Source organism: Diorhabda carinulata, chromosome 9 (assembly GCF_026250575.1).
Source record: "Diorhabda carinulata isolate Delta chromosome 9, icDioCari1.1, whole genome shotgun sequence".
NCBI lineage: Eukaryota > Metazoa > Arthropoda > Insecta > Coleoptera > Chrysomelidae > Diorhabda > Diorhabda carinulata.
Window position 1 is genome coordinate 19,557,325 of NC_079468.1, and position 25,691 is coordinate 19,583,015.

The window sequence follows — 25,691 nt, forward strand, 5'->3', positions numbered from 1 at the left end:
AGATAATCCAGCGACGTGACAAATATACAATTACATATAAATATGGGTGGGGATAATAATACACAACATATTAATATTTTTGTTTTATTTTTTTCATATTTTATTATAGGTGTTTGTCCGTTCTCAGAACTAAGTTTACTGTAACGTTTTTTTATTCAATTTGGTGAAAAACTGGAATCTCTAAGATTAAGTTGATTGAAAGCTAGCTATTTTCAGTTTGATTTTATCAAAAATTGGGTTTCTTGGGCTCAATTCAGTCAAAAATTTGATTATCTACTCGTCATTTGGTTAATACGAGGTTTTTTTTTATTTTTTATGCATCAACGCAAGGTTATTAGCGAGTAATTATTAAGGTTTAATACATTCGATCGTTAAATCTGGATTTTACTACTTAGTTTGCAGCCTTTCAAGTAGTTTATAAGTTTCTTTGGGTCTTCTTGAAATAGCTTCTCCAGTAGTTGACTCATTTTTCGTTCATTGTCATATTTTAAACAGTCGATTAAGAGGTGTTTCACTGTTATCTCACTATTGCACATCTCACCCGTTGGTTTGTGATTTCCCGCTAATAGGTTAGGTTCCCTTCTTGCATTGTTGGAATTATAGTGGTAGTAATTTTTAACGATTTCCTAAGGTTCGTATTGGTACTAATTTGCTTTTCCTTGCCATTTTTTGGGATTTTCTTCATAAAAAATGCTTTGAAATCGGTATTTACTGTACAGGGTGTCCCAAGACGAGTTAAAACTATCTGTATATGACAAAATATTTACAATAAAATCATGAAAATTTCGACGTTTGGGTTTTCGGATACCATCTTTCCAGTTCTACCTATATACACCCTGTATATTAATACATTTTTGAAGTCTACGTAAAATTTTAAAATTTAAAAATTTTTAAAATTTTTAAGTTATTGATTTTTTTGTAAAAAATTTGACCGTTGCAGACCCGCAGACCCTTACAAATTATTTTTTTACGAGGATACCCTTAAAAATATGAAAATAGTTTCTATTGGGTTGCTTTTAGTAAGGTCAGACGTATCTGAATCTATGCTGAAAAGTTTTTCATTTTATACAGGGTGTGTATAAAAAGTATTCAAAACTTAACTTCATAAATATCAAATTTCTTTATTTATTTAAAAAGAACAACCCGGTTTTTTCTATTTTAATGCAATAAGGGGTAAAAAATAAGGCAAATTCATATATACTTTCCTATACCTAAACATTACCGTTATTGTATTTACTAATCCTATTCCAACTTTTAGTCGTTTCCGAGATATTTGAGGTTTTAAATTATTATTGAATTTTTTAACGTTTAACGTTTACCGTAAAGTTTTAATTTTTATGTATACTTTTAGTAGGGTTTGTAATAAATGACAATTATTTAACTGTCATTAGTCAATTGTTGATAATTTCGAAAATCGTTAAAACAAAGTTTTTACATGTACTTTGTTTGCTGCAAGATATCCAGATAGACCACGACCAACATACTGTTAAAGGAACCCTTAACAGTTTGAAGCTATACGGTTCATTTGAAGTTAATCGAATTAAACCAGTTATTGATCTGCATCTGCATCTCTAAAAACTTACAAAAAACATTAAATATCTGGATAACGGTAAGGTTTAGGTATAGAACACTATACATTAATTTGTCTCATTTTTTACTCCTGAATTAAAACAAAAAAAAGTTTGAACAATTTTTATACATACCCTGTATAAAATGAAAAAATTTTCAGCATTGATTCAGATATGTCTGACCTTGCTAAAAGCAACGGAATAGAAACCATTTTCATATCTTTGAGGGTATCCTCGTAAAAAAATAATTCATAAGGGTCTGCAACAAAAACAAAAAAAAATTAATAACTCAAAAAGTATGTATTTTTCATAAAAAGTTTTTGGACAAACGTTTACAGTCGACTTCGGGTAGAATAGGAAGTCAGCCATCTTCGAAAATATTTTATTTAAAAATATGGTATCCGAAAACCTAAACGTAGAAATTTTCATGATTTTACTATAAGTATTTTGCCGTATACAGTAACTAGTCCTGTACACCCTGTATAATAACTCTATTCTGATTCCTCGTTGTTACATGGATTTTTTGCTAATCCATCTACTCTTTCATTTACCTCTATTCCAGTGTGGGATGGAATCCTTCTTAATATGAATAGCAAAAGTATGGTTGGGGTATTGTTGACAGATTAACGTTAGTGAACTTTAAGAATCTGTTATTATAAGGATATTCTTGAATCCAATTTTCTGAAATTCCTAGAGTACTTCTAGAATGGCAAATAGGTCAGCAAAGTGAAAAAATATTATAGGAGAAAGTCCAACGGATTTCGACAGGTTTTCGGAATAAAAGGCGGTTCCAATTTCAACTTGATTTTCTTTGTATACTTTATCGAAGCTGTCGTCATTACTTAAGGTTCTTAGGAATTTTTGTTTTATTGCGTTGGTTGGTGTTTCTGATTCGATGATATATCATAGATATTTGGAAATTGCAGATCCATACTGGTTAAGTATGTGTGACTCTATGATAGAAAGGATGAGTAGTTGAGTTGGTTGAAAACACGAGGGATGTTATTCATCTGAGATAGATAAATGAAAACAAATATTTATAATTAGATATCGATTTATTCACATTCATAAGAACGAAAAAGTTATAAATGATAAAAAAGATTTATAGCTCTTTTTGGTAAATTCTAATACAGCTACAAATAATTTAATTGATGACTACTACGTATTTGAGATGTAAAAACTAATGAAAAATCGATCTTTCTTGTTAAAACAAATTTCTATTTTGTTTTTATTCTTATTTTGATATTCATGATGAAGGTGGTCTATTGATTAATATAAATACGCAAATTTTTAGTGATAAAGAAAATGCCAAGTTTTCATCTGTGTTTGAAAAATTATAGATAAAACTAATTTTAATTCAAAATAAATTAAAAATCAAGAACATTTATGAGAAATTAAAGAAAGTTATATCCTTATGTTGACAGATCCATCTAGACTAAGTTGGAATTTCTGGAACCGTTGGCGATATTCATACTGAACACACACCAATACTCACAATTACACTGTCTGACGAGCGTTTCGATCATCAAATTATCGTCCTCAGTCTCTGAAGACGATAAACTGAATTTAAATTATCAACTTGATCTTGACACATTTACGTAAACCGTCTATAATTATTTATTTCCTTCTTTCTTTATTGTTATTATTTTCCATAATATTATTACTCCAATTGCAAGGAATTGTGCAACAAAATTTTAAATAAACAACGTATTTAATTATAATTTGGTAGGATCAATTTTTGTGGGAAAATATTATATAAATTAATAAACTCGAATATATACATAACGCGTATTTTAAACAACCAACAAATTCCTGACGTTAACGTTATTCAGCGATAATAAACGTTCTTTTTTACTACCGAAACCATAATATAGTTTTATTTTTATCGACATTAGATGACTTTTAACTGAAATTTTCTCATATACACTAGACGTAATGTATCTTTTGATCTAAAAAGTAAGATTAAAAATATAGTAGTACGTTTTAATTTGAATCATTAGATAAATATGGCTTACAAGGTTTTCTGAGCCGTTTAGTAAGTACAAAATTCATTACGACATATATTTATATAAAAGACAGTGCTAAAATTACCTTGAATGAGGACACATTTGGTAACTTTTGAAATACGAATACATTTAATTGGAATTTCATTGTGTTCAGTAACATCCGGTTTTGAAAATACGCGCTAACAGACATCGCTTTACACGAACGCATTTATTGGTTATATAGTTATAGTTATAGCCCATGTGGCATTATTGCAATAGCCATTAGTACCTCGTATCTTTAAAAATGTTTACATTTTCTAGGTTTTTCTCGATGGGTATACATGAAATATAGCGGTTTTTTGGTCAAATTTCTGATGCTTTACCATAACAAGATTTCTTGCACTTGTAGAACAGTGAACTGAAACATAATAATTAATTTAATAACGTAAAAGTTTATGTTTGAATTTGCAGATAATAGTTTTAAAAAAGATGAATAACAGAGGCAGGGCTACAGAGGTTGAACGACCGTTTGGCCTCTCCGAGTCTTGTGTACGTATAGAAAAAATGAAGCAAATGCTTGCTATTGAATGAATAAAAAAGATGCTCCAATGAGCCCAGATATTGTATGTGCTAAAACGATTTCTTCATATGGCAACCTTAAACAGGAAGACGGTGAAAGCTCGTTGTCTGCAATGGCTGGTTTGAAAAATTGAAAAGACGATTGAATTTGCATTTGGCTAAGCAGCAAATGCCGAATTTTCTACCCATCTATACAATTATATACTGTGAAAATAAATTCCCGCTTCCCTCGTCTTCAATATAGATGACACCGGTCTTTATTGAAAAAAGATGCCATCCCGAACTTCTATTTCCAAAGAAGAAAGGCAGGCAAGTGGTTTTAAAGCAGCCGAAGATGGATTAACTCTTCTTCTGAGTGGAAATGCTACTCAAGACTTCAAATCAAAAACTTTGCTTTTATATCAGTCAAAAACACCTCGCACTATGCGTGGTACTAATAATGATACCTTATCAGTTGCTTGGTGATCCAATCGAAAAGCCAGGGTAATAAGAGAAGTTTTTTCCAACTGGTATTCAAACAGTTTTAATGGACTGCCTCCAAAAGTTTTAGTACTTCTTGACAATGCACCTGGTCATCCTCCAATATTGGAGTCACCACGAAGTTTGAAAGAGGAAGAGGTCATGCTTCTGCCACTAAATAACACCACATTTTTACAACCTATGGACCAGGGGGCTACAGTAAATTTCAAGGCTTATTATTACCGCCGCACATTTGGTCAGCTGATTTGAGCAGCAGATGGAAAAGGACAACAATCTGCAGCATTGTATTGCTGCAGCTTGAAATGAAGTGAAGCTGAGCTGTATGAACCTTTGGCATGATGTGATAGTACCAAGCGAGTTCAAGATACTGTAAGACAGGTGGTTGAAGATATCGCTGTTAAGATGGAGAGGTTTAAGGTTAGAAGTGTTGCAGTCTTGGAGCTCGATGAATTTGTAGCAATCGATAACGCGCCTTTGAGCGATGAAGTTCCATCCTGAATAAAATAACTCATGTTTGCGATTGTTGGAACTTTGCCCACGTAAATCATTCCATTTCCAGATAACTTTGACCCTTCACGTGATATTCCAAAAGTACGGACCCACGAAACCTGCCGCATTGATACCTGCCCACACACAGATCTCTGGCAGGTTTAATTCTTCTTCAATGAGGATTCTGGTCATTCCAGTACACGCAGCTTAAAGGTTGCTTCATCCAACCACAAAATAGAATGATGAGATTGCGGATCATTCTGACTGCATCCGAAGTACCACTCGCAAAATTTCAATTTACGATTGAAATCGTGAAGTGCTTGGAGAAGACGGAGACGGTAAGCCCGATAGTGCAAGCGTTTCAGCATTCGTCGTAAAGAACGATCGGATATTTGAAGTTCTCATGATAGCCGCACTGCAGATTAGATCGGCTGTTCTAATAACGCCCGCGCCGCAGTTTATATATTTTAGTTAGTTGTTTACAGATACCGGTGGTCCAGAATGCGGCGCGTCGGCAACAGAGCCCCTTTTCAAGAATTTTTGTTTAGTCTTCCACACTTTTGAACGATTCGGTAACGGCCAGTTCGGAAATGGTTGTTGTAAAGTCAGTAAACATACCACGTTCGTGCGCAGATACGACGTAATGAAAAACTCTTTATTAACGCGTTAAGTTGTGTCGGTTATTCATTCTGAAAACGCTTTACTCGACGAGCAGGTGTTATTATGACACAAGTCACAACGAACTGAAGCAAGAATATGCCTCGTTCTAATCTTTTCTGACAGCGTTGCCGGACTTATGACCGTTGCCTGACTTATACCGATTTATTTGAATAATGATGTAAAATTCGATTGTTAGGAGATAGATAGATAGAAAAGTTATTTTTCTCAAACATTTCCATTCAAGTATTAATATATTAGATAGCTCTTTGGCATGGCAAAGCCTGCATGAATATATGCAGGGTAAGTCATGAGGAACTTCATATACTTCTATCACGTTTAGAATCTCTCAGAGAGAATATCATCTTTCTCAATTTACAGGATTATTCGTGAAATTGAAATTAAATAAAATCAAACATTCGACTGGTATTAGCTGAAATTCCAGGACCGGCTTTGGAAAACTCAATTTAGGGAGTCGTATGGAAGATTGAACCCTGTATGATATTTTTTTAAATAAAATAAGTGATTTCTAAACCACATGAACAATCAATGAAACGACAAATGCAACAATGTTCTCGCATTTTAATTCAAATTTAAGTGAACGATCAAATTTAAAATAGAACAACAGATCGATTTTTTAGGAATTCGAAGAGGAAAGCAGCAAGGAAGAAGATGGAAGTGCTATACCCAACATTGGTTGGAAAAAGAGAGAAGAAGATTGGAATCATATTTGACATTACAATAACTTAATAATAACTCACATTTAAACTTTCACAATATATAATTGGTTATTTAGAAACAGCTGCTCAACCCAAATAAATACTTATTGTTTCTAACATATGCATATCTATAAATATAGAAATATCTATAATCCGAAAGGTAGACAGTTGCTTTAAGATAGCATCAGCGCCAACTTAAATTCTGTCAATTAAGAACGTGATTTCATCTTCCGAAAAAACAACAGTCTCCTTTCGATGTCGTATCGATACATGAAGCTGTCATTGGTAGTTATTCCGGTAATCATAATAACGTTTATATTGAAATATCCCAATACCAGTAGAATAGTATGATTGATATTTACGTTAGTTTATAAAAGTAGATAACGATCATTTTTTTTTTTGTAAATGCCGTATTGAATATTACAACCACTGAATATGAATCATGTCACACAATTAGTTTATTTGAGGCGTTCCATATCAAAACTCGCCCTATACATATAAATCCATTTTGAGAAAATAAGAAGAAATACGTTTACTTTCTTATTATTAATGTTTTGCTAACGATTTTTTCTAAATATCTTACAAAAACACTTAACAAATCTTGTGTTTGGTTATTTGAAATTATTCTTTCATCAATAACCTTATTTTTTTTATTTTAATTATGGATAAGGCAAGTTTTGAAATGTCTTTGTAGATAAGGCGAGTTTTTAATATGGATTTAGTAATTATTAATCAACCTAGATAATATAATTTTTTTCATTGAAAAATTAGCAAAATACAAGAAAACAAACATTGTAAATAAACTTCCATTTTCTTTGACATATTTATAAGCGACGAAATATAAGTTATAAGTTGTAAGCTCTCCGTTTTCACTGTTATTTTCTTGACAAAAGTCTTCAGTATCTTCAGAAGTACCAACTACTTCGTCAGCAACCTCCCAAGGATTCAAAAGGTTTTTTTAAAACAATAGTTCCCCCTTTCGATCCATTCTCCAGCAGAATGTTTTGATGTAGGTAAATTTTCAAGCTTAAAAGTTGAAAGATTTTTTCCTATTTTTAAGATTTGTTTAGAAACACGACCAGATCTGAGTGGTAAAAGATTCCACCCCCTACCAAAATGTTATTCGCTGAATTTTTGGTTATGATAAACCTTTTTGCCTCTGAGAACTTAAAATGGCAAGACCCCACGTTTTTGTACAGATAGTACAGCGACACTAATTCAACTGCAAAATGAGACTTTAGAACCAGAGCTTATTCTGGCTATTTTATTACTGGCTTAATAACTGACGGGACTCTAATCTGGAGTGGGAATCCCTTACTCGTGAAATGAAAAACAACTAGAGCTGTCAGAAAGGGAACAGACAAAAGAAGAACCTTAGGATTTTCTCTAGCTTCGAAGGGCTATCCAATAATGGAGAGATTCCATGGTTTAAGGAGATGGTGACCAAGGGCACTGCAAAAAAATAAGCTACGAAATGACATAATTTCTCTCTGGAGAACTTCTTAGTTCCATTTTCATTGCAATATGAGCAAAAAATATAACTAAGCCCTAAGCTCTCCGTTTTCACTGTTTTTTTCTTGACAAAAGTCTTCTGAATCTTCAGAAGAACCAACTACTTCGTCAGCAACTTTAAGATTCAAAATGTTTTTTATAAAACAATAGTTCCTCCCTGTCGATCCATTCTCCGCCAAGATGTTTTGATATTTCCGACTGAGAATTTGACAATTGGAGAGATAGTTACCTTGTTCTTTTGGTTAGCGACCGTGCTAGCGTGAAGATTAATTTCTCCAGAGATTCTTGAAAAGCGGGATTTTGCCAGCCTAAAGGAGACATCTAATAAGAAGTAAATATAGGTTCCCTTCATTAGAAAAGAAGGTGAGATCCTTTTTTTGTAAAAGCAGAAATAGTTGCCCTATGAACTAGGCTAGGCTCCAAATTATAGACTACCTTTTTCTATTGCATTTAGGATAAATGTTAAAATTTAAGTTATAAATGATTTTTTTTAGTAATCTATAAATTGGTCAAAATTTTCACAGATTGCATTTTGTATATATATTTTTCAATTTAACTAGGTACCTAGTTTTGGACATAGAACTTTTATTGGGGATCACCGATCTTCATTGGGGTTTAAAACTTAGACGTCTTTAATTTGGAATTAACGTCAAACCTCGACTCGTGAAACTATCTAGTCCGGGACAACTAACTGAATGAACCTCTTTATTTCTTAACCACATTCCACGGATATATAAACCAACAAACTCATGAGTATTGCGGGTAATTTTTTTAACCTGACCTGGTTTTTTTATAATTTCAAATTTCAAATATAGATCATTGTACTTTGTCTTAACGAGTAGCTTTATTCCTAAAGATACCTCAACCTATTTCTTTACCTTTCTCAGTTTAGGTTAAGAAATTGAGTGGCCCCCCTTTTGGGAATTTGTACATCTTAAACACAATGGGCTTAGTCGGAGTCCAAAATGTGACCTTTTAGGTTAAAAAGCTTTTAAACATGATGTAACTTTTCAAGCTTAAAGGGTATTACTTTTTGAATAATCATAGGATTAAAGTTGAAAGATTTTTTCCTCTTTTTAAAATTTGTTTAGAAACACCAGTGTCTGAGTTATAAGAGATTTCACCCGCTACCAAAATATTATTCGCTGAATTTTTGGTTATGATAAACCTTTTTGCCTCGGAGAACTTAAAATGGCAAGACGCCACGTTTTTATAATAATAATTTTCATCCTCCGATTTGAAATTCAGTACTCTGCAATCTCACCCTAAACTTTTAACTGTACTATGTTCTTGAGAAATATTCATGTACCTTTTTGGATCTACAATCGTCACCTCTGTTTTAAGTATTTTCTTGATCCTTTGAAATACACGATTAGGAGGCAAAAGGGAATGTATGGGAATATCTTTCTTTGAATATCTTTACGCGTTGTAGAAGAAAACACAACACAATCAATTACAATTATATTTCTACAAGAATGACATAAAAAATTCAGATGCGCCGCCACTGGTGATTGAATTATGTTTTTATTAACGGTAATGTAGCGGATTAATTCCATTTTTAGGACTTCAATATGTATTATTCATCTAAAAATACCTCCACTAATTAAAGTATATGTGTTTTCTAATTTTTATTACCTCAAAATATATATAATTCTCATGAATTTCCATAATGATTTATAAGCTATTACAGTTATAAAAGATAATGATTCATTACTGTTTTTTTTAAAGTATTAACAAAAGATTCGAGAAATAAGAGAACATCTACGGATACACGGAAACATATTTATGTTTTATATTCCCACAACAATAGTTTACTCGAGATGAACGAGATTTGTGAATAAGTAACAAGAAACAAATCTTCCGAAGCCGCATCAGGCGCGAATGAAAGATGATGTGTTTGATTACTTAAAAGAGCCGATTGAGTCTTTTATCTTCGATAAATAAATATAAAAGATCCAAAAGCGAAGTCAGATTATTTTGATGGGATGTAAACACTTACGGGAACTAGAAACCATCAAAGATTTAGCTACTAGCAATAAATATTTTAATTCCTTTGAAAAGTGTAAATAGATAAGCAAATAAAACGCGTTTCCTGGCCACCAAAAGTTCGCTACGACAACTGAAAAAGATTTCATTGATAATCGAATACGAGGATTATGGTTTATATACAAAAAATAATTAATGAATATATATAGTGGCTTCATCTTTTGTTACCACACGAAATCTATTTTCTTAGTTGAAGGTATCGAAAAATTATATTTCACCAAATTTAATTGATTATTGAGTTAGTCATAGGCTTCCAAGGCGCAGTACCAGATAAAAATGTACATGTACATGTACATAAAACTGCTATCCGGTAGTACGGGTCGAAGGAAATCAAGTATCTTCTTGATATCTTCGTCAAAACTCAACGGACTTACCTACCTGATAGGAAATTCAAGGTTCACTTTCTTAGCAAGGAAGAAAAATTGAGGTCCAATTATAAAAACAAAATGGCTAGTTCAGAAGTGTAGAAACACAAATGAGGAATAAGACACATCCTTCAACTGAGAAGCTCTAGGCAGTTCGCCGAATTTAAAATCGTATCTCTACATTTTATTGCATTGTTTCTTCCAAAACTAGAATATGCCTCTATTATGAAGTATATTTAGTGACTAAAAGTATGTGCTTTTCCTTCATATTGCTTGACCAAATTGTGACAAATCGACTGTCCAGAATTGCTAGTTCTTTTAAGCATACATACTCATCAGGTTGTCACTGGGTTCCACTCTCTATTTTCTTTTTCAGTTGCTAGAACTTATATTCTGAAGTTTTCATCTTTATATAGAATGAATCAATATCATTGACTCTTTGTTCTGTAATATTTTCATTCTTCGTATTCAGCAGATTTACACGGAATTATCTACCACTATTATGCTTACTTACTTTTTTCATATATTTAAGTACATCGTCTTCAACTATTGATTGGCCATTGCACTGTGGGGTTTAAATAAATATAACTAAATCTTACTACTAGAAAGCTATACCCCTGCTATGAAGATTGAGTTGGTAGTCACACTTACCAGCTTTCTGCACAAGATAAAAACCACAAAATCTACAAAATAAAACTTTAGAACCAGAGCTTATTCTGGCTGTTTTATTACTGGCTTAATAACTGTTGACTTGTCAAAATCCATACGACAATTGACAGGACTCTAATCTGGAGTGAGAATCCCTTACTCATGAATTGAGAAACTACTAGAGCTGTCAGAAAGGGAAAGACAAAAGAACATGGATTCTGTCTGCTGAAGACAGGCAAAATTTTCGAATTTTCGATAGGTGGTAAAAACCTCTCATGCTGCAGCCAAATATAGGGGAGGAAAAACCTTCGATCGGACTAATTAAGAAGCATACGCAAGTAGGTTATGAAAGATAGAGCACACGGACAGTCGCCGATTGTAGGTTCCGTGCAACTATTAAGATCTCATTGAGGACGCCCGAGGGCTATCCAATTCTGGAGAGATTCCATGGTTTGTGGCGATGGTGACCAGTAGCAATGCAAAGAAATAAGCTACAAAATAACATACTTTCTCTCTGGAGTATTTTTGTCCTTTCGATTAGCGTTTTTTTTTTTTAAAAAGTAACGTGACTGCAAGTAAGAAAAACAAAGTAGATCTTGATAAAGCAATATTCGTTTTTTTTTCAATAATATAAAATAATTTTTTATTTTTATTCCACAAAAGTAATACGTGTTTTGGTCTGTCCATTTCTAGTAGCAAAGTTACTATCAAACTGGTAAATTCTTCGCTATATTTCAGTCCACAAAACTTGCTGTTAGTAACCTCACAATATTTGGAAAAAGATAAGTCTCTCAAATACATCTTGGATTTTAATGATGATAAAAACAATTTTTGATTCTATATTTTTATTTGCGTTATTACAAAATGTTATCGTATTTTGAAACATTAATATTTTGTTTCACTAAAATACTGTGTATGGTGGCTGCATATATGTTTCAATAACTTGTTTGACCTCACTGTACTGCCTTGGGTGAGTACGCATTTCGAATGTAGAATTAATGTTGAGATATTTCATGGTATTTGGTTCGGTAGTAGTCCATATCATATTATCTAGCAAAGGGTCTTTTTCAGGAGTTGGGTTGCTGAAAAAATTAAAATAATATACGGTATGCTCGATTAATAACTAGAAATATTTGATTATTATGATTCAACCTAAATCAGATAAAAAAATGTATTGTCTAACGTGTCTACAACTAGAAGCCCATCAAATTCGTAATCGACTGAGTGATCTTTCTCAAACTCCATATCATATTACGTGGCCTTGTCCAGTTATAACGAAAAACGTTTATTTAATACAGTTATAGGCCAGCTGAAAGTGCAATTTCGGGACTTAATCTGTGGCAAGAAATTGACACATTAAGCCTTTTTGTATAAAGTGCAGGTCTCTTTTCAACTTATTCTATCAGACTTACAATTGATGCTTCTTCAAGCAGAGACTAGGAACAACTTGGTAGAGCTATTTTGAGAAATATAAGCCAAATACCATGTAGTAGTCGTTGAAATTATCGGCGAGTTTGCTGATTATTTAGTTTGAAGGCAATGCAGCAGCTTATCAAACTTTTTCATCGGGAGTGTAATAAGCATATATCTTCACACTGATTAATATCCCAATCAAACTATCGGCCGATTAAACATTTATAGTCTGCGGGGCCTTCAGTTTTAGAAAAATGTGGTATTCGCTGAGAGCCAAAACTGCCAAATATAACGAATGGTCAACTTATTAGAGGCCAGTTTGAGCTATATCGGCTGTTGTAACGAAAGATCTGTAGCTGGGCTTGTTTTCCTAGAGCAAAGGATCACCCATATAGGATTTTACGATGGGCTCAATATAGGTCCAGACTTGGGTCAAGTATGTACAGCTCTGGCCCTAGCTTAGGAGCCATTATTGGCCCAGACTTGGTGGGAACTCCGGGATGATAATATTACGTATTACTTTTAATGTTCAGGTATCTATTATGGATAAGATATTAGAACAAAACTTTATATAGTTTCTGCCAAGCCTGACTGACTTTAGGATGGCTAAGTTACCCAGACTTCAACCAGGCTTCGGCCATTAACGGTTTGCCAAGTCCGTTGGCCCAAGCTAAGCCCCGTCGTTCAAGTATGCGGGCTCCTACATGGTCACCTCCGCCTAACTTCTTCGGGCGTTGTTCTTTTATCGCATTACGAAATTTTGGCCCAAGAAGAAACTGTAATTGGGGCTATCTATTAAAATTGCGTTTTCAGTGCTCTAAAATATGATTAACGTGACTTATTCAGCTAGAAGTTACTTGAATTTTTTCGACGTTGGGGAACCTGAATGTCTCCACTTTTTATTCTGCATTTGATCTTTCCATATCTCATCCATAACTACATATGTCTTTTTGAGTTTGCTTATGTTACTCGACACGATCTATTTTGATACTGACATGCGAATTCAGCTTTCTACTGCGGAAAACACATAGTAAGTTATCACAATTTGACGGGATGATTATTAATGAATTTGATTTATAGATGGGTCAGCGACGGACAAAATCTAATCTACCATATTCTTATAAGGGACTCTCAAGCTAATGTAGGTATAAAACTTCATCAATGAATTTACGTTTTACATTTAGGTAGCAAATTCAACGCCCTTCGTTTGTGTTGACGTCATACCTAAACCCAAAAAACTGTACTACCAACAACAAATTGATAAATATTAGTTGGTCTTATAAGATTTGAATGTTGAACAATTTTTTTACACGCAAAATCTGCAATGAATAATCATTTTCTTCTCTCAAATCTCTTTTGAATATTTGAAACTTATACTTACAAATACTTAACAAAGTTAGTCCACATTGTTACATAACGGTGTAACATTAATTGATCTTCCTCGGGAAATTTACTAAGATCACTGTTACTACCATCGTCCCACATATAACGCAAGTCTTCGGTATGACCAACTTTTCCTACATCTGTAAGAACAACGAAATTATACATTTTCCAAAAAATGGAATACATACATTTAAATAAAATCCAAATTACGCCCTATACTTTTTTTTTTTTAATTTTATCGCAAATTTACAATCGACTCAAACAAATACAGTGTAATAAGTAAAAATAAATTTCAATCTTCTCTGTTCCATTGGATCAGTGTAAAGTTTGGATATTAGTGGATTTTGGTCGCTGATGTCTGAATAACTTCATTGATGGTTGGAATATCGAGGTCTGTGTGTAATGTGTGGTTGCTAATAAACCACGGAGCATTAGCTATTATGCGAATTATTTTAGATTGAAAAGTTTGCAATATCTTGGTGTTCGATGGTTTACTGTAACCCCAAATGTCCATATTGGCTTAAGGATGATTTCGTACATAAGTATTTTAACTACGATCGTCTGCCGATTAGCCAGTTCATATTTTGTTTTAGTTTTAGCTTTAGTTTTGTTTTTTTAGCTTGTATGTGCTTCTTCTAAGTATAGTCCGAGGTATTTGACTTCTGTTTTCACTGGAATCGGCATATCGTTAATGGTCACTTGCGGACAGACACCTCGTTTTGTGGTGAACTTGATTTGTGTGGATTTGTCAGTGTTGACTCTCATTCTCCACTGATATAGCCATTCTTGTAGAACATTTAGATGGTATTGTAGCTTTTCTGATGCTCTTGTAGGGTCTGTATCTGAAGATATTATTGCAGTATCTGCAAGTAAGTAAGTAAGTGTTCTGCAAACGTGTTGCTTTTTTTATCATTTGTGCGAGCCCACTTTCCGGATAGGAATATTTAGGTCTGAATGAGGAATTTCATAATTGAAATAGAAATACATTTTGCTCTCGATGAACATTAAGTATACTAGGTGGATACTAGGTGATTCAAAGAGCTGCAGTCTTCAATTCCTTTGTTTTTAAGGTAAATGATAATAATTGGATTGTTAAGAATGGATTATTCGGGTTTCTTAAAAATCTATCACCTAAAATTGGATTGAATATATATACAGTTGAATAACTGCTAATTTATAACTAATTTTGATTTCCAAAAGCAAAAAATGCCCATTTAAATTTCTAAGTAATGGTTTTGTAAAGAGCTACTTAAGAAGTCTCAAATAAATATTACGAACTCTAGGTAAAATGGAATTAAATTGTCAGTTCGTCACCTTCCTAATTTTTTTTGTTTCACTTTCTTTCGAGAAATTTCATACAAACTTTATATACATGATTGACATATTTTTCTTCTTTACCCATTTGGTCCTGTTTCTTAGAAAATAGAACTTACCTGGAGGTAACTTATCTACGTTGGACATGTCTCCTCCTAAGTATCCTTTATACGAAAATTGATAAAAATAGTAAGGCGCAACAGAGGAACCCAGTTCAACTTGTTTGCAAGTTCCAAGAGTGTACGATTTATCGCTGTTGTACTATAATAAATAAAAAAAAAACGAATAATTTATTTTATCTACGACCAAAGGTTCTGTAATTCTAATTATTTTATACTATCGTTTGAAACGGGAAACGTTGTCATCATTTTTCAAAATATTTTTCAAATTTTTATTGATAAAACACTGATTGTTAAGCTAAATAAACGTAGAAGAAGAATTGAAGAAATTGCGTGCAATGTAACTCAAAACTTGCTTCCGGTAAAGTTAAAAAACATTCATGCAGTCATATTGCGATTTTCAGGATTTGTAAAGCATTAAAAAAATGAAAAATTACAAGGAAAATATTTCTCGAAAAAGTCGAGCCAATAGCAATGGAAATCATCAACGTTAAGGTCCCATTATTCACTGTTAAAAACTAAGATAAACTTGAATTTAAACATTTAAACGTAGAGATAAGTATATTCCATGAAAATATTTTCTAATATGGTGGTAGATAAAATATTGTATGATACTTGTGAGTGAAGTACTTTTGCGATACACTCGATACGCCAGGCTGGTGTTTTTCATTTTTGCAGCTCGTGCTGAAAAGTACCACTCAACGCACTTTCATCATAAATAACTATTACGAATAATTAGATAAAAAATTAGATAGTCCTATTTTGAGAAGGTATTTTTACAATTTATTAATTACTCAAGAGGGAATCTTATAAACCAAGTAATGTATTTATGAACAACAAAATTGGTCCAAAATAATGAAAGTATCCACAGTAAAGTGACTGCAGAAAATATATGATTAAACTTTTTGTCTAAAACAAGACGTTTCCAGTGAAATGACTTGTATCTGTCCTTAACTTTGATTATTGTTGTTGGTTAATACAAAAAGGTTCTTTGAATGGACTTAATTTCACTTAATCAATCAAACCATTCTGTTAAATCCAAATATTCTCATCGATTCTAGTAATATGGCGGATTGCTGGTCTTAGAAAATTATGTGTCTTTATCGAAGAGCATCAATTGTGAGTGCTAAACCAATATGAATTTATCACAAATAAGGACTATTAAGTGCAGATCGCTATTTGCAGTTCATACCACCACTATGGACAATTTTGTTTCATAAGACCAGTAACGATAGAGCAAATAAAAGTGTTGTATCAGCAAGATCAATGCGAAATGGATAATCCTCAACTTTCCAAGTCTTTTGGGTTCCTATCAACTACCTTACATCTCAAAATATTGAAGAGATAGAATATAAACTATTCTGCAAAAGTGTGTATTTGACTTCATTATTCATAATGAAGGAATTGTTCAATACGCAAATGTGAACACCTAATATGAAGTTGAAGTAATCACCATCATTAACTGATTTATTCAATTCCTTCCAATTAAATTTCATTCCACAACGTAACACATATCCAGAAACTTTTTTTTCACATACATATACATGGAATAATTATAATGATACTAATGTAAATGTTTCACTCAGTTTAATGATTTTTTGAGATCACCCTATCGAATTCAGAATCTCTATACAGGGTGTCCCATGACGAGTAAAAACTATAATATCTTATAAATAGCAGAGTCATGAAAATTTCTACGTTTGGTTTATCAGATACGATCTTTTCAAAACTAAAATATTTTCCACCAGAAGTCATCTGTAACTTTGTTATTTTAAATGGAAGACCCTGTATATTAATATATTTTTGAAATCTACGTCATTAGCGGACCCTTGAAAATTATTTTTTTACGAGGATACTCTCAAAGATATGAAAATTATTCCTATTCGGTTGCTTTTAGCAAGGTCACACGTATTTTAATCTATGTTGAAAAATTTTTCATTTTATACAGGGTGTGTATAAAAAGTGTTCAAAGTTTGACGTCATAGAACCACCCGGATTTTTCTATTTTAATGCATTCAGGGGTGAAAATAAGGCAAATTCATGTATACGTTCCTATACCTAAATCTTACCGTTATCCAGATATTAAATATTTTCTGTAAATTCTTAAAGATGTAGATGCAGGTCAATTCAATTTAAAATAACAAAGTTACAGTCGACTTCTGGTAGAACCGGAAGTCGACCATCTTTGATAATATTTTAGTTGAAAAGATCGTACCCGAAAACACAAACGTAGAAATTTTCATGATTTCACTATAAGTATTTTGCCATATACAGATAGTTTTAACTCGTCGTGGGACACCCTGTATATTTATCTCATTCCAGAAATGATTATAGTTTTATCAACTTACTTACCCTTGTATAACCTCCCTTATCTTCTAGAAAACTGGTGTTGAATGTGTATATTTGCTTAAGTAAAGTTCCAGCAATTGTTTTGTTTTCAGGGGACATGTTGTACAAATCGTTAATCAGTTGACTAGGATCTTTGTCATATGCCTCCCTTTGTGCATCATTATTTGATAATGCTGGACAAGAAAATTCATTTGCTTTGTTTTTATTCTAGGTTAAATAATTTCAGTAAAGATATGAGTGGATTAAAAATTGGCCTAACTAAAATGAAAGATATAGCCAATCATTGTGATTGACTCGCTACCAAAGGTGATGAAAGGATTGCTGAAAACCGCCGTTTCCCAATAACGATTTGATTTCCTTAAGCTTCAAGATTTTATTGTATGAAATTGTGAAAAAAAGCGAGATTAATGCCAAAGATCCTCACCCACCACTATAAAGTTGAGAGAATTAACATTTCTGATCCCAAACAACATACAATGTGTTTCATTATTGAAATGAATCGTAACTGAGACAAAAAACAGTACACGAAGCTCACAATTTCCTTCAAAACATAAAGAAATGTTGAGTAGTGTGAATAAATTTTGACTACTGTTAAACTTTACCCAACATTAATAAAGCAGTTTAAAGCACACTATATACCCGATCTTGCACTTTGTGATTTCCACTTATTCTCAAGGATGAAGACTAGCTAGCAAAACAACGCTCTAACGCCAACGAACAGCTGCGAAGAAATTTCAATGCTGATCCAACATTATGAATAATTAATTTCTTTAATGTTTTTCTAGAAAAAAGGCTTCTGGCTCTTTATTTTCTGGTCTATTTTATTATCTAATTTTAGAATGTCTCCTATTATTAATTGTTAAAAAGAGAATGGAATGATACACATTGGTCCAAAACTATTACTACCAGACTACATCTTTCAAAGAACAATGAATCCAAGGAATAACTTATACCACCTCTCCACATCATAACGGATAAAGCCACCAATTTTGTTTGCTGCTTACTCTTCTTTATACCCTCTTGGTTTAAGTAGAAGTTTGTGATTATCCTCTTATAGGTAATAATCTGCACAATGCCACTTTTTTCTTTTATTTTGTTGATCGCTTGGAGTGTTTACTTCGCAGACACAAGGAGTGAAAAATTCTTCACTCACTTACTATGAACTTTAAGAGTGAATTCAATTGTTGAACCTGGTTTTACTCGAGATCCTCCTCAGTTTTCTGGTGGTTGGCACCTTCCTATATTCATATTATTCTTGGAATTTTCACTGCTAGTCTAAGTCAAATTGTTTTATCAACATTTGATATATCTTAGAATAGTAGAGTGGGTCTTCAACTATTCATGTCTCTTTTTAGTGATATCGTTAATACTTTATTAAAATTATCAGTAGGTCTGCTGGTCTTCATTTAAGACAACTATTAGTATGTCTTTCTGGTGATTTGATTCCAACTGTATTGAATCTTCTCCTGGTGGAACTATCGTATGTCTTCTTTGGATATTCTGTTTTGGCAATATATCCACGTGGTGTAGATGTAAAAAATACTCGAATTTAAACTTTTAATAACTAAGACTATGTTTCGACTCAAGCAATCTGTTAGATTTGAACACGAAAGAAAGAAGAACCGCGGGAAAAGGGAAAAGAAAATAATGAAACTAGAATAAAAACAAAAATAAAAAGATATGAAAGGTAACAAAGATGATATTGATGAAGAACGAGAAATTATGAATAGAGTGAATATTCGATAATGCTTTAAAAGTATATTTGAGTAGTTACCCAAGAATGACATTTCTTCCGAGTTAAAACCAATCAAAACTGGAACTTTCTTATAATTTCCATTCAAAAAAGATGGATACGCTCTATAGGAGAAAGGACCATCTTTTTCTATTGCAATTCCTCCAGTTATATTAGTCTGAAAATTCATAATTAATTTACTGGGTAATTATAAATAAATATTAAAAAACCGTACAAATTCTATTATACAAGGTGTCCAAAAAAGAGTATCGGGTATTTGTTTTCGCGCCACATTCGAAACGGAGTGACGAAAGGGAGCGGGGAGGGGTTCGTGGCGTCCGCCATTTTGTAAAGTTTTAGTCACGATGGAACAGTACTCGGAGACGCATCGCACATTTTGCGTACGAGCGTATTATCGTAACGGTGATTCAATAGTGACTGCCCAATGTCTGTATCGTGCGGAATATCGTACACGCCACGCAAGTGACTATAACATTAGGAAATGGATCAAGATGTTCGAGAATACAGGTGCGACAGTTAAAATACAAAATCTGGTCGCCCTCGTTCAGTTCGCGATGAAGAATCAATTGAAGAAGTTGTGGCGTCGGTTCGTCGAAATCCATCTTTATCCATCCGAAAGTGAAGCCAAGCGTCAAACATCAAAAAATCGTCCTTACATTTGATTTTAATGGAAGATTTGCATTTAGAAGCCTATAAAATTCAATTGGTTCAAGCGATTTAATAACTTTGAAAACATACTGTTCAGCGACGAAGCAAATTTTCATCTGAATGGTCATGTTAATAAGCAGAATTGTCGGTATTGGGCAGTCGAGAATCCGAGACGAAAGCATGAACGACCCCTGCACAGCCCAAAGGTCGTTGTTTGGGTCGCTATGTCTGCTAAAGGATTTATTGGTCCTTATTTTCATGAAGATCAACGAGGCCGAGCAATCAATGTGAATAGTGACCGCTACTGCGATATGTTGCGAAATTTTTTAGTCTCAGAGTTGCAGGAGTTTACAGGTTTCAACTCAAGAACGTGGTTCCAGCATGACGGGGCCACTTGCCATACCTCGAATGACTCGATGGAAGTTGTGAATGAATTATTCCCTAATAAAGTCATTTCGCGAAGGGGTAACATCAACTGGCCTCCCAGAAGCCCCGATCTTAGCCCGCTTGACTATTTTGTATGGGGATACCTTAAAAGTAATGTTTACCAAAATAATCCAACGAACCTAACCCAATTGAAGGAAAACATTAGGTCAGAAATGGCAGCAATATCAAGAGCTTTGTGTCGACGTATTATCGCCAATGTTCGTTCCCGTTTAGAAGAGTGCCAGCAATCTAACGGTCATCATTTCGATAACATCATCTTTTTCAAATAATTTTCTAATTCATATGGTATCAAAAAACAATAAAAGTTTTTATTACTTATAAATATTTTTTGTTTACTTGAACTTACAAATACCCGATACCCTTTCTGAATACCTTGAACATCATACCATTGCTCGACATTTGAATCATATTGAGTATGATCTTATATATAAGTTCATTTTTTTAAGTAAGAACTGTTTTGAAATGGAGTGGCAGGAGATTAAGTTAAAAACATAAATTTTTGATCAATTGTCTTTTTGATCTGTGGTGTGTGAATCTATTGGAATATTTTCCATGTTATCTGGAAACTTCAGGAACGAATGAAACTATAAGGGTGCATGTCACTGAGATTGCACGCACATATTAATTTTTATTATACTCCTTCTGACAACGCTAATTATACAAGTTGGTTTCTTAGTATTCTTTGGATTAAATATTTATAGAACATCCATATTACGTGTAACAAAGGTGTTTATATTATGACAATTCTCATACGTTTATTTAAAGAAATATATAAATGACTTATTTTGAACGTGTATTTTGGGATAGTTAAGTTTATTCAGAAGAAAAGTGTTTTTAAACTATCTATCATTTTCGAAGCGATTTTCATCAATAAACCAATGAAAAAATTATGATGCTTAGGCGAAGCTAACTGCTATCCAGTAAACAAGATGAAATCCACATAGAGAGCCAACCTGCCCGACGATTTTGGATAGCACAGCACTTTTCATTTTATAGCAGGAGAATTATTTTTAGTTCGAAGAAAACCGTGGGTATAATATTCCTCACTGATGATTCTCGTTTGAATTTTGGAGATTTGAATCCAACCACTCACTACGTTGACGCAAACTATGAAGAGTTATACGCAATCGTCGTTGAATCATAGGTCGTATTCTTATTTTAGAATGTGCATTGTGTCATTTAGTTTGTGTTGAATTCTTTAGCATTTAAAAACAGCAATATAAGAGATGTAATGGTGTCATAGTGAGAGTAGCAAAAAGTGGCCAAAATTGAATTGATCTAACTCGACAGAATGCGCGGACACGATTTGCAATTGGGTGTTACTTTAAAAATGACCAATATTATCATTGCTAATAAACTTTCTTACCATCAAAATATCATCAGCTGTTGCTTTTTTAAGTAAATTCCGTAACTCAGTTGTATCACTTGATCCAAATTTGCTATCTACAGCTTTACCAAGTTGAAGTGCTATTTCGGTTGGGTTATCCTGTACAAGTCCTCCAGATATAGCGTTTCCACTTTGCATTATAACAGCATGGAACAGTTCTGTTGAAATAAGACAAGACATAGCTCAATTTAGATCAAGTGAATTTCTATTAAATTCTTATAAAACCCGGTAATCGATTTAATATTCAAAATAGTTACTGAGCATGTTTTTACAAAACACTAATTCGAAATGAAATCTCTCTTTTTTATATTATTTAACAAATTAGGCGATCGCCTAGATCATATAAATTAAGAGGTTTAATTTCAGTTGAGGTAATCGCACTGTACATTCTAACAATCCTCCTCTTCTTACCACCGATTTAGATATATTGATATACCCCCCGACATTTCGTTGATGATGTATTTCATCTCATCGGAACATTATCGCATTATTTGTAACTAGTGCCTAATAACTATAATAGCCTCAAATCTACTAGCCATATTCCCGAAATGTTAGTCTGAACATCAATTTGAAATATTCATATATAAAATGATACCTTTATTATCTGGCCAATCACCAAGCATGTGGTAACCTATAGACATAGCTCCAGCACTTTCTCCTCCAATTGTAACTTGATTAGGATTCCCACCAAATAAATGGATGTTTTTGTTGACCCATTCCATCGCAAATCTTTGATCTTTAAAACCAAGGTTTAATGGCATCGCTCCATCATCAGTTCCCACAAAGCCTATAATAATCATACAGGAAAAATATCAATATTTAAGGAGTCCCATCATTATTTATACGAATGATAAACTGCATAGACTTCTTACCGAATGGTCCGAGACGGTAGTTGATGGTAACAACAACAATTCCATAATCCATCACATATTTTGGTCCGAAATAATCAATTGAACCGGACCAGGCACCCAAACCCCCACCATGAATTACAAATAGAACTGGAAGAAGGTCACCACTACCAGGTTTCTGTACATAACAAAAACATCATTTTGTTAACATAAGAATATGATTATTAACTTATATGGAAGAGCTGACGTTTAACCTCTTGAACAAATTGTGATTTTTGTGGTAACCATTAGATTTCAAGTAAATGCTAAAACACACGATTTTGATTCCATGGGTGACATATTTTTGCCATTGAATCATCATTTTTTATTTTGAATTTTCTGAAAATGTGGGTCCTTTATTATTATTAGATAATGTTCAGGTTCTAGAAACGGGCTCTGTTGGTGACGCGCCACGTTCTGGTATATGTAACAACTATCGAAAATATGGAAACAGTGGTGCTGGTGTTAGTTGAACAGCTGAACCAATCGGCAGAACATCAAATATACGATCGTTTTTTTTGACGAATGTTGAAACGCGTGCAGTATCGAATTTACCGTCCCCATCTTCTCCACGCACTTCACGAAGATTATTCGGATCGCAAATTGGAATTTTGGTGCAGTTCCAGCATTCCATTTTGAGGTGGCAACCTTTAAGCATTAAGAATCCTAACGTCTTTATTGGAGAGGAATTGGGTTATCTGAAAATGCTCGAAGATTTACGCACTACGCGGTATGTGCACAGAAGTACCTTCATTTTGAAGAAGGGATAAGCAGACGACAATTGGTTGATTGGCCCGCATGGTCATGTGATGGCCTTCTCAAGGACCGCGTTATCGCAAGAGGACCACACGTTCTTCCCTACTTGCAAACTGCAATTGAAGAAGAATTTGAAATTCTTCACGGACAGCTTAATATGCTTCAGCGGATCTGCCTTTCCGTTGAGAAACGTTTCCGTAAATGCTGCTAAAATTTGTCGTACGCGTCATCCGAGCATCTCAGTCTATCCGGCCCTGCTCATTCTACACATCACTAAGAAAATTTAACAAAGAGCATTTTCAAGAGATTCCTAGATTCTTGGACTAGAGTCTAGTATGTTGATGTTATGTTAAGACGTTAGAGTAATGTTTAGTTCAATATTCTCCGGTAGTTCAGTCATGTCAAGCTAATTCTAAGACTCTTTCCTTTGAAAATCAGTTTGGAATTGCATGCGAAAATTTGACGCTTCATCAAAATGTAGTTAGTTCAAATAAATAGTGTATGGAAATGAATAAAATTTCAAATCTCCGTGAATTGTGAGGTATTGAGCAATAAGGAATAATGCCTAATAATAAAAATAATATGGTGGATTCACAAACTTGATTCATTGTTAAACCCCAACTATAGTGTCTTGCTTCGAAGCTATTAGTCTGTGTACAAAATTGATTGTTTGAATTCATCACTTACTACTGGTGTATATACGTTGAGATACAAGCAATCTTCGTTCGATATCAAAGTAGGATATTTGTGATCATGTTGATAACACATTTTTGTATTTTTAGTTGTATCTATTATTCCTTCCCACGGCTCAGATTCTCTTGGTACCTAAAACAAATACATTAGATTATTGTACTTTATAAAAACAAGTTTGATTGCTACGGCAATTTATTTTAATTGTAATAGTTTAGGGTTTCATGAAGGCCATCTTATTGAGATCCATAAGAAGTAATATAAATCAATATGTTTTACATCCAGTATTTGATTGATTGTAGTACTCTGGACTCGCTCTTATACGACAATTATCCTTCTCCTTCCCAGGAGTAGACATTTCACTTTGAACGGTTTGGTTTGTCTGATGTGCTGCCAACAAACTGAACTTCTCTCGGTCCCTTGCTTTTTCTCTTCAACTCTGTATGTTTTTCTTTCTAAGGTCTTCTTCCGCTACTTCCCACCGCAGTTTTTTGGTCCACCTCTTCTCTTCTAGCCCTCTGGAACCATCGACGACTTACTAAAGCTTCAAATACTGGTCTACAATTATATAATCTCGTTTATCATCAGGTAAATTCTATAATGGGTCTAAGACTGACCCACAAATTTTTAAGTTTCCTGATATGGTATGGAAAGAGGGCAAAAATCCTGTGAAGTGAGTAGGATGTTCATCTTGAAAATTGGATTTAATACCAAACGCGATCTAGAAATTATATATGCAGACCATTTAGGTCCATAGCCTTGTTAAGACTTGCATATTTGGTCTTGGTTTTTGTTATATAGGTCTTAGTCCTGGTCTTGGTAGTCTGAATATTCTGTGAAAATCAAAACCAGTTCTACTCACGAGTGAATGAAAATGAAATAAGCCTATAAATATTCAAAAAACTAAATATTTGTGCACGTGAAGGAAAATCCTACAAGGTTGCATTGCAAATTTTCTTTGACCATAATTTTTGCTTTAAGGAGAAAAAAAAGTGAAGAATAAAACCATGATGAACTCACCTCAAATCTGTACTCACCAACTGGTGGCATAGCGTAGGGAATTTCTTGAAAAGCGTAGTAATCATTTCCTTTCTCACTTTTTAAAATATGACCACGTATTTTCCCTTTTTCTAACTGAACAATAAGATCGTCATTGCCACATTTAACTTCAAATATTGAAGCAAACAGAAACAACGTTAAACTTATTGTCAGCCACATGGTGAATTCTTATTGAATGCGAATACCTCAATATAAATATTATGTATTTGAAATACTTGAAACACATAATTTTATAGATAATTTAGACAAACAAAGTACTTAAAATTTGAGTTATGTTATAATCAGTCAATCGATCTAATTAAAAGTACCTTGGAATTTATGAGTACAAATACTCAAAAACTCATTGTAGATTAATGTAAACTACGAGGTTTGTCTTGACAAAACGAACAAACAAGTGATCTCTCCCACGTTTCAAATATCTATTTTTCTCCCTCAAAA

The 25,691-nt window shown here is 33.3% G+C and overlaps 1 protein-coding gene across 1 annotated transcript; it reads right to left on the reverse strand.

Moving 5' to 3' along the window:
* Window positions 1-11,876: 11,876 nt before the first annotated feature.
* LOC130897786 (juvenile hormone esterase-like) lies at window positions 11,877-25,459 on the reverse strand. The gene is made up of 10 exons (XM_057806688.1): window positions 25,215-25,459; window positions 24,192-24,329; window positions 22,734-22,887; window positions 22,457-22,648; window positions 21,841-22,019; window positions 19,401-19,536; window positions 17,630-17,799; window positions 15,278-15,419; window positions 13,843-13,984; window positions 11,877-12,130 (listed from the first exon to the last, which is right to left on the reverse strand). Exons 1-10 carry the CDS (start codon window positions 25,410-25,412, stop codon window positions 11,950-11,952), a joined length of 1,632 nt encoding a protein of 543 aa, XP_057662671.1. The 5' UTR covers window positions 25,413-25,459; the 3' UTR covers window positions 11,877-11,949.
* Window positions 25,460-25,691: the final 232 nt, after the last annotated feature.